Source organism: Marmota monax, unplaced genomic scaffold (assembly GCF_021218885.2).
Source record: "Marmota monax isolate L192 unplaced genomic scaffold, Marmota_monax_Labrador192_F-V1.1 WCK01_AAM20220418_F8-fsc00007, whole genome shotgun sequence".
Classification (NCBI taxonomy): domain Eukaryota; kingdom Metazoa; phylum Chordata; class Mammalia; order Rodentia; family Sciuridae; genus Marmota; species Marmota monax.
Genome location: NW_026692781.1, coordinates 10,324,591 through 10,335,482, shown reverse-complemented (window position 1 = coordinate 10,335,482; position 10,892 = coordinate 10,324,591). Strand labels below are relative to the sequence as shown.

The following is a 10,892-nucleotide window of genomic DNA, read 5'->3' as shown; positions in this document are numbered from 1 at the left end:
AGCACCCATCTCCACTCCTCTTTGTCCTCCCCATTCTTGTCTTACGCAGATGTCTGGACCACAAATACCACTTTCATGATTTTGTTTCTCCAGCGAGATTCGGCAGAACATGCTATTAAAAAAAAAGGAGGCAGAGGAAACGTAGAAAATAACTCAATTGGTAAGAGTCATAATAAATGGCAGTGCATCCCTAAGAAGTGATGACGAGCAGCCCAGCGGCCGCGGAGGCCACAGGGCACGGTGTCGCAAGGCCAAACGCCCAGCCCCTCCGCCCCAACCGCCCGCCCCGGCCTCGTCACGTGACGGGGAGCGGCGCGCGGCGGCTGCGGCGCCGACTGGCTGTCGGCGGGAGCGCGGGGTTTGATGGGAAGGAATTGGCCGGGCCCAGTGCTCTGTCAGTGGCGGCTGCCTGCTCCGGAGGCTGGCTGCGTGGTGGCGGCCAAGGCTGGCAGGGGTGGACCCCTGTGCTCGCTTCACGCAGGTAGAGCCTCAGGATGAGGGCAGTTGGGAGGGCTCCGCAATAGGGAAGCGCGGTGGTAGTTTCCCCGGGAAAAAGCTCAGGATTCTCCGGCTTGCTTTCCCAGGTGTCCCCGCCCCATGCCCAGTGGCCTAAGAGCTCTGCGGCTGTGGCTCTTCTCCCGCTATGGTTCGCGCCTACCCAGTGTAGTCGCCTCACCCACTTTGATTTCCCAGCACAGTGGCAGGGGTACCCCGGGAGTCCTCGAGACCCGGTTCTGATCAGGGTGGTTTCTCCAGCTCTATTTTCGGAGATCCCAGATAGTGACCGACTTGAGCCGCAGCTTTTGGCCCACCTGTATTGAGAAGAGCCCAAAGCTCCTCAAACTAGCTCATCTTACGCTAAACTATCTACTTTGAGTGTTCTAAACCACCTTTTCTTTCCCTTGAGTTGTACAGAGGCCCCACGAGTTGGAAAGATCGGAAGGGATTGAAAACTGTCAGTGTCATGCTGCTTAGCTCGCATGTGGGCGTGGATTATGTGCTACTTAAGAGAAGTGGCTCTACAAACCTTTGTCATTGTTTGAGGGACCGCGGCCTGGTCGAGGGGTGGAGGGGAAGGACGAAGAAGCGTAGGTGTCTTAGGTGTAGTAGAAGGAGAAATCAATTTTAAACCACATCAATAGGTTAAAATCTTCAACGCTGTGTTTGCAAATTGAGGGAGGCGGTGTGTGTGTGTGTGTGTGTGTGTGTGTGTGTGTGTGTAGGTTTGGTGAACTCAGGGAGAAGGGAGGGAGGCTTGGTGAGCTCGTGGTGTTCTTACAGTACTAAGTAAGACCTGTGACTCATTGAGTTTTCCATGTGATGCTTTACTCTATTGACTTCTGGTTTGTGGTGTTTAGAGTCTATTTTCTCCTTTCTCTGTGGCCTGGGGCTCACCCTTGACAAAATTGACTCTGTTAAAACAGCGGTGTAGTGGATGAGAGTAGGCTTAGTATCAGGCATATATTCAAACTGGCAGGGAATCCTAATCCCTTGTCCTTAGCCGTCCCCATAGTGCCTCCTTAGGAGAACCAAATTGAATTCGAATACATTTTGTTAAACAAGAACGATACATTGAAAGTTAGAATTTTAAAGTTTTCTGTCATCTGTAGAGATCAGTTCAGTAATGCTATTCATCAACTTAAGTGTTTATTATTAATTTGAAGGACTGTAAGGAAAGGGAGAAGTTATATGGCTATCAAGAAGGTATGTTTTCATATATAAATATCTCTAATAGAATTTTTTGGTAGTATTTAGTTCACAATGAAATTTACTTACTATAAAAGCAAACACTTAATAACCATATATTAAAAGTGCTTTCAGAGGTATGCTTCTTTTTATAATTTTTTTTTGGGGGGGTGATAAATGTGGTGTTTTGGAATATTTCAGAATTATGTTGTCTGTTAGGACATTTGAAAGTTAGAGTTTTAGAACAAATCACCATTAGCCTTTTTTTTTGTGTGTGTTTTTTTGGTCTTTTTAAAATTTGTTCTTTTTAGATACACGTGACAGTAGAACATTATACATACAAACCACTAATCTTAAATTGTATAGTAAGATGTTATGAAAATGCTTTTGAGAGTGTCTATATAGTTTATATTGAAGTCTGGAACTTGCTTAATCAAACATAAAACTAGATTTTCCTTGAAATTTCCTCCAAAGTTCTACAAGATTATTTTAATGAAAGTGTTTGTGGAATATTTTGCTTGAGTTTTTCATATTAGATTAATGAGAACAATACAATGTCAGTAAACATACAAATTAATTTTATTTTTCAATTATTAAATAGGCACTTTTTAAAATAAAAAGTTAGAGGGAAATGTGTTCCATTTCAGTATCACATGTATTTTTTGGTGATAGCAATAATAACTAAAATTTATTATGTACTTTCTAAATGTTAGACACTGTGCCAAGTGATAAATAATTTCATGTAATCTATATATTAATTCTATGAAGTGTTGATATTTTCACCATTTTACAAACTGAGAGTTAAAGAGTTTAAGTAATTTGCCCCAGATCAATTAGCTAGTATGTAGGTGAGCCGAATTTTGAGTCTAGATTTATTTTACTGTATTGTTTTACTGTGATTGGAAGTGAACTGAAAATTGAAGAAAAATGTTTTTTAAGATTTTAAATAATGACACCCAAACCTGAGTGCGAATAGCAGTTAATTGAAAACATTCAATTAATGTTGTGGACATTGTTGTTCATTAAAAAAACACATTTAGATGCATCTAGCTTTGTGGTCATGTCAGGTTCTGAATGGAAAGAAACTCTGTACATGTTCATCAAGAGTTCTTGGGGACAAGCCACTTGAGGTTGAGCCATTTGTCCACTTGAGAGCAAGGATATTGATTTATGTTTCAGAAGGAAAAGCTAGGTCTTATTTGGTTTCCATGTATTTTCCAGGTATTTGAAAGAAAGCAGAGACGGATCAGAAAATAGCAATAACCACAGCAGTAAAAACAATTTATACTGAGTTATGACTATGTGTCAGGCACTACTGTAAATAGTTTAGGATATATTATGTTATTTAAACCTTGCACTGTTTAAGAGGATTATTTTTAACTATCCCTCTTTTGCAGATGAGAAAATTGAGTAACAGAGAGGTTAAATAATTTATTTGCCTATTGTTTCATAGTAAAGATGGGCCATTGGAGTTAGAATTAAGATGTGTGGAATGGAGAGAACCAGTAGATGAAAATAGAAGCATGAAATTAGAGCTAGATAAAATATTTAATTATTTAATGTTGATACACCTTTATGTGTGTTAGAAAGTACCACCACATGTACATTATAGTAAATCAACTTCTTTAACTAATACCAATATTTGATAGAAACATTGCTGGAACAATGAGGGCTGACTGTTTTTTGATTATGATTGTGAAAGCATGGAAATGGCATTTAATCACTCACCCTAATGTTGTTTTAATGTTCAAATTTAAAAAAGCACAATCCCTTGCTTCAGGAATCTTTGGAGCTAAGCCATAGTTTGTTTTATTAACACCAAAACAATTCTCCTCGAAATAACTGATATCAAAATTGGTATTAATTATGATATTATGCATACACTTCAAATTATAGTCATTTAAAAAGTGATATGCAGTGCAGTGAAAGCTATATTTTCAGACTTTATAGCACCAGTTCTGTTTGTAGCTGGAGCTATGTGACTTTGGTAAGTTATTTAGCTTCTCTTTAGTGCAGATAGATCTGCAGTAAAGCATTCAAATTTAATCAAATAAAGGAATTGGACTGCACAAACAGTGTTCTCACAGGATCTCTTGTGTTTATAAGTTACTTTTCACATCAGTAGTTCTCTTTACCAACCATTTGAGAATGTTAGAGGTGCTCTCATATTTTATATATAAATTAATCTATATAAAGCTGCCTTGGTTTCTGAGTTTGTGTTGTTGGGAATAACTGATGACTTTTTTAAAAATTCAAACTACAATATTATGTCTGACCCTGCTACTTAATGTCTTTAAGATGCTACTGCATTCACTTCTTTTTTCTTGGGCTCTTCATTTATAAATGAAGGGATAGTAATAACTAAATGATAGAGTTTATATAAAGCATATTACATGTGGTTTGTGTATTAAAAATGCTAGAGACAATAATTCCGATGAAGTGATATTGATGTTGTTATTAATTTCAAATATTAAAAATTTGTCTCAGGGTATGATGGCTATAAACTTGAACTGGAGGAATACAATTCTCTTAGAAACCAAAATATATAGATCAAGTGTGTACAAAATACTGTGCTAGATACCATATATAGTTCTAAAATAGTGGGATGATATATACTTTGAAAATACCTAGTTAAGTGGTTTGTCTGAATCTCCATTCTTTTATCTTTCTTAGTGATTATTTTTAACATCTTAAGAAGGTTGTGAGATTTATTTAATGTTTTGACTCAGAAAATAAAACTTTTCTTTTAAGTTTCTGGATTTTCCATGAGCACATTTTAGAAATTTGAATATTGAGCTAATATTGAAGAATTAATAATAATTTGCATGTTTAATGTGTATTGTAATAGTCATTATAATCTTCAGAGTTTTTCAAGATATATTATAGTTTTTTTTTTTTTTTTTTTGGTTTACCAGGGATTGAACCCAGGGGTGCTTAGCCACTGAGCCACATACCTAATTCTTTTTTTTAATTTTGATACAAGAGTCTTGCTAAATTGCTAAATGGCTGAGGCTGGTTTAGCCTTCCAAACTTTTCTGGGATTTCCAGTATTCACCACCTTGCCCAGCAGATGACAGGTATTTTGTACTTAAAAATCAGTTCATAAATGAGCATATTTTATATTTGGGCTCTTTGTTACTTTTCTGAGAAACTCTTAAGATAGGTATGTCCTAGGCTAGTTCCATTATATAAACAGTGCTGTAATTCTTACTTGATATTGATATTATTTTGTGATTATGTTTTATGGTTAAGAAGTATATTTTCAGTAACTGTGTGTGTGTGTGTGTGTGTTTGTGTGTGTAAATATATTAGTTTCACATATTGGCAAGAATATACCTCTAACCTGGTAACAATTTGTCAGTTAGAAAGTAGATTTACCATTTATACTTAAAAGAATAAAAATTTATGTAATTATGGAATGGTAAATTGACTTAGAATATGATATAGCTGAATTCTTCCGAAACATTTGAGAGTCATGGAAAAGTAAAAGGGGATATACAGCTAGCTGACAGGAAGGTCAACTAGATTGAGGAACTTACTTAAATTTCAGACAGAAATGTTTATTTGTGGTGTTGAACAGTAGTGTTTAGTAGTAGGGACCAAAAATTTGAAGATAGAGGGATTTTAGGCCATGTTTCTTCTGTTGTTGGGGCGAATCACTAAACCTATAAGGTGATACTACTAAAGGTTATCATGTGAGAAAATGTTGATATTATAAACTACAGTTTACAGAAAAAAATTACTCAACATCATTAAATGATCTGCTCAAGGTCACAGGTAGCATTGTAACCCTTAGTTTCTTATTCAAAATCCAGTTAACTTGAGCTGGACATGGTGGTACAGGCCTCAGTGACTTGGGAGGATGAGGCAAGACCATGGCAAGTTTGAGGCTGTGAGATTCTGTCTCAAGATGCGTGGAGGATGTAGCTTAGTGGTAGAGTGCCCCTGGGTTAGGTTCCTAGTACTGAAATGAAACAAAACAAACACAAAAACCCTCACTACTCGGCTTTCTGTAATTATTTGTAAAGTGATATTATTCCAAACATTATAAAACTCCTGGAATTCCAAATAACTACCTTAGTTGATTGATTGATAGAAATGGTTTTACTTAAGTATAGAGAATGCAAGTAATATAGTAAAACTTTCATTGCAAGAACAACAGAAGGAACCTGCTTTAAAGAAGAGAAAATCACAAAGACATATGAATATACTCCTAACATGCTTTGTCATTTAAAAAGCCTTTCTAGTTCTATTTTTTTGGGGGGGAAGGGAACTGGGGGTGGAACTCATGCTCCACCACTGAGCCATTTTCGCAGCTCTATTTGAGTTTTATTTAGAGACAGGGTCTCACTGAGTTGCTTAGCACCTTGCTTTTTGCTGAGGCTGGCTTTGAACTTGCAATCCTCCTGTCTCAGCCTCCTGGACTGCTGGGATTATAGGCATGTGTGCCTTCCTCTATCTCTATTTTTATCTTTAAATATGTCCTCACTTTTGAAGGATTTTAAAAAGGTGAACTTTATCCCAATGACTAACTGAATTCAAGTTCCATGTAAGTGGAAGCCAAAAAAATTATTTTATAGTATTTTTAGGTAGTATTTCAATATCTAAATTTTATAGTGGGTATGCTGTTTAACTTAAAATTTTAAAATACATGCTTTATTTGTAGCTGTGACTTCCTTTGGACAACTGATGATATTTATCATTGTGCCAAGTTTCTACAAATAAAAGATGGGTGGATTATTTTCTAGATGGAGGGTAAGTTGCTTTTCTTTACTGCTAGTTCTTAAGTCTAACATAAATGTTACATAAAGCTACTTTAAAAGTCTTCTTTGTGATATAGCCTTCAGTTTGATATTATCTATTCAAATTTCATTTTAACTCTTGTTTTTTTATTTTCTGAATTACTTTTTAATTTGCATTTATAGTTCTATAGGTGTTTAATGTCTCTAACAGAGAATTATTTCACTTTGACTTATGAATTTATTTCTGTATTGTATGCAGATGTTTTTCTTTTCTTGTTTATTTTTTCTACTGCCAAAATTTACAATTTATTTCAAAGGTAGTTGAAATGAAGTATTCTATACCACACTTACTTTTTTTTATAGACCATATCTTTTTACTTAAAGCTTGTTACAAATATTTATTGAAATCACACTTTTAGGAATTATAGGTTAAACAAAATTAGAAATGCAGTTTGATTTTATTGGGTAAGCTTTTAGAAGGATGTATTTCAATTTTAGAGCTAGAAAATATAAGTTATTGAAAAATGCTCTTCTCTAACTGAAAAGAATTAACTACTTACTTCTTGACTTATAATATGCAATACTTGGTACATAATTTAATTTTTGACTATTGCTGGAACAATACATGTTTTAGATTGGTGTTAGCTGATCTTCCTTTTTTTGCCTTTATTTTTTCAACTGACAGATGTTTTGAAGTAGATACATATTGTGGAATGGTTAAATATAGCTAATTAACATATGCATTGTCTCACACACTGTTATCTTTTTTTTTGTGATGAGAACACTTAATCTCCATCCTCTTAGCATTTTTTTCTAGAGTATCTCATCATTAGCTATAGTCACTATCTGATCTCCTGAACTTATTCTTCTCAGCTCTTAATTTTTTTTGTAATTTTGTATTCTTTCACTCCCACAACCAAATTCTCCAAACCTCCCCACCAATTTCTCTAGCCTCTGGAAACTATCATTCTGCTCTCTACTTCTATGAAGTCAACTTTTTTGATTTCAAATATGAATGAGATGACCCCCTTCTTTAAAATCTTATGACAGTTCTGCCTGAAGATCAAATTTATTCTTTGTTTTTCTTATTAGGTTGAACCATATGAAATTGCTAATCTTCTACTACTTTGGCTTATACAAAATGGCTATTTCATTTGATTCAACCTAATGTTAACAAATCTGATAGGGACTACAATGAGTTTGATGCACTGTGTTCTCTTCAGTTGTCTGGTATGTAATTGGTAAATATTTTCTCAACTATTGTATGAACCATTGTGTCTTGCTTTTATTCTATGTATTATAAACATGTCTTTGTTAAATAAGCTCTGCCGTAATGAAGTTATTCTTATATGTCCTTCAAAAATTTGTTCTTTCAAGAAAAGTATATACGTAGGAAACAGAATGAAGGTAACCTATTGATTTTCACCTCCAGAGTACTAAGTGAACTTTTAGCAATAGAGAATCAGACTGTCCTTAATTTTATATATATATATATATATATATATTTTTTTTTTTTTTTTAATTTTTTTTGGTGGTACTGGATTGACACAGGTTCTCTCTCAGACTAGGCAAGTTCTCTGTTGCTGAGCTGCAATCCCAACTCAGTCTGTAACTTTTTAGATATGTGAATGCTTTTAAATAATCATTATGTAAGAAATTTTTCTCAGATGCAAATATGTTTCCCTGTAAAAGTATGTTTTGTTGAGTTAAGAGTGGTAAAATTTGAGCTATCAGAGTTGAAAGTTCTGGACTGAAAAGAAGTAAAAAAATGCTTGTGTTTGAAGTTATATTTGTAATTATAATTTTCACTTAAATAAATCTCTGGAGTAAATAGAAATACATATAGCTTGACAAGATTTGAGAAAACCTCATTTTGAATTAGAATATGTCTTTGTTTGTTTGTTTGTTTCTTTTTTTTTGTGGTAATGTGGATGATTGAGCCTAGCACCTTGAGCTAGGCATATGCTCCACCACTGAACTATGTCTACTACTGAACAATCCTGAGCCCCTAAATTTTATTTCAAGACAGTCTTGCTAAGTTGCTTGGGCTAGCCTTGAACTCTTGATCTTACTGCCTTGGTCTCGCGTGGGTTGCATGTACCAACACACCCAGCTAATATGGTCTTTATGATTATATAAATTGAAGTATTTCTAAGTTTGCAGTAATGTGTTTTATTATTTTTTTTCAGTAATAAGTTTTAATGCTATCTCATTTCTATTTTTCTGTAACAGACAAAACCTTCAACTGTAGAAGTTCTAGAAAGTATAGATAAGGTATGTTTTTGGCTTTGAGGTATTTTAATTCATTTTAGATGTTAAGTATATCTTATTTTGGAGTCCAGATCTAGTATGAAATTTTAGAGATTATGTTGAGTAAGCCTGAAAACTTAAATGTTCTTGCTAGAAAAATCTAAAATCTCTCAGTGACTTATGAAGTCTGTATCAAGTAGTAGAGACTGTTAGAACGAAATTAAATCTACAGATGGTATAAACCATTGTTTTTGGTAAGATGAAATAGGTCTGCAACAATTTTAATCAGTCTTTAAAATTTTTATAGCTTTTTATATTTTCTGTCATTACAAAAATAAGTTTATTCCCTTAGAATATTAGGAGTGATAAATATAAATAATCTAGAATGGGTTCCTCTTTTAATTTTTATCAATTCTTTTTTAATTGCTAGATTATTTTAAGGGCCTATAGATGATGAGTTAATACTTGTTTGACTTAACAAATATTTAATGATGTCAATTTCATTCTTCTAATCTTTACCAATTAGGGTTAAAATAGTATTTAATTTTTCATTTTGAAAAGTTATTTGTCAGAATAGGCATTGCAAATTTTAAACTTCACATTTATTTTTTTATATTCTGTTTTAAAATATTAGGGTATTATAATTCATTGGCTTCTAATAGTTCATTCTAAAAAATTTTAATAATTTTTTTTGAAGTTTGAGATTTAGTAACTTGGAATTTTAATTTTCTTTTAACAGGAAATTCAAGCATTGGAAGAATTTAGGGAAAAAAATCAGAGATTACAAAAATTATGGGTTGGAAGATTAATTCTCTATTCTTCAATTCTTTATCTGTTTACATGCTTAATTGTATATTTGTGGTATCTTCCCGATGAATTTACAGCAAGACTTGCCATGACACTCCCATTTTTTGCTTTTCCATTGATGTAAGTAAATTGTTCTTTTTTGTTGACCTTTCTGTTTTATGATGAGATAGTTTTAATATATTTAGTCCTTATTATGAAATAGTAATATCTCTAAATTTGAATTATTTTGCAATTGGAAAAATATTTCTTTAAAATAGTAGAACAATTGTCTTAAAGCTTTATTTATAATTCAGTGCATCTGAGGGATATCATCTGTTTTTACTGGTAATAATAGCTCAATGTCAGTGTTTTATGATTCTCTAATAGATAGCCATGATTGATCCCCTAGAGGCATTGGGCATGGAGTCAGGAATAGTGATGAGTAGGAGAGGGTTTGGAAAACCAAAATAGCAACTGCCCATATGAATCTGATTATATTCCATTCTTCCTAGCTTTCCTCCTCTCTTTTTAGTCACTTCTTTATGGTAGTTGCCTCTTAAGTATTTTATAATGTAGCACTTTACAAGAGGTATATTGTGATTGAGACTTTTGAGAGAGAATTTGATAAAAAGTACATTAAGAAATGTACTTTTTTAAATGTAGGACATTCTTTAATGTACTTTTGATTAAATCAACAAACTTTATGAGTATCAATTGTGTAGACATTGGACTATAATGGTGTTTGGTGCGCAAAATACAATCTTTTGACTAGATTTTAGATTCAGTATATTAAATAAAAAGTTTGACAAATGCTTTGAAAGAGAAATTATGCTATGGGAGCCCCTAGGCCAGTCTGGGGTGGGAATAAAGATCAAAGAGTCTTGGTATTAGTTTTCCATTGCTGCCACAAATTGAGTAGCTTAAAACAACACCCATTTATTATATTAGACTTCTGAAGGTTAGAAACCCAGGCAGTTTGACTGGGTCTCTGCTTATAGTCAGTATATCAGCTGGCCGGGTCTCATTTGGAGTGTTTGCGGGAAGAATCTGCTTTCAGGCTCAATCAGGTTGTTGGCCAACTGTGCTGCATCTCTCTGAGTTCCTGTTTTTCCCTGAGCTATAAGAAAACTCTCTGCTTTTAATAGTTTAAGTGATTATATTAGACCCACCGGGATAATCCAGGATAATCCCCCTATTTTAAAGTCAACCAAGTAATGACCTTAATTACATTTGCAAAGTCTCTTCACAGCAGTTTCTACATTACTGTGTGACTGTAGGACTAGAGGTTGGAAATTGTTGGTATATGGGGAAGGATATGTGTAGAATTCTGCTATAGATCCTCTGAGGAAGTGACCCCCCCCACATACTAAAGATTGAACCCAGTTCCTTATGCATGCTTTTCTACCACTAAGTTACATCCCCAGCTCT

At 34.2% G+C, this 10,892-nt stretch overlaps 1 protein-coding gene across 2 annotated transcripts in view; it reads left to right on the top strand.

Annotated features, from left to right (window-relative positions):
• Positions 1–337: 337 nt before the first annotated feature.
• Lnpk (lunapark, ER junction formation factor) overlaps positions 338–10,892 on the top strand; it is a 68,283-nt gene continuing 57,728 nt past the window's right edge. For both annotated transcript variants that reach the window (XM_058580218.1, XM_046447514.2), the window contains exons 1-4: positions 338–481; positions 6,353–6,441; positions 8,661–8,702; positions 9,418–9,605. In XM_058580218.1, the coding sequence (XP_058436201.1) occupies positions 6,415–6,441; positions 8,661–8,702; positions 9,418–9,605 (257 nt within the window). In that variant the 5' untranslated portion in view covers positions 338–481; positions 6,353–6,414. The remainder of the gene's footprint in view (positions 482–6,352; positions 6,442–8,660; positions 8,703–9,417; positions 9,606–10,892) is intronic.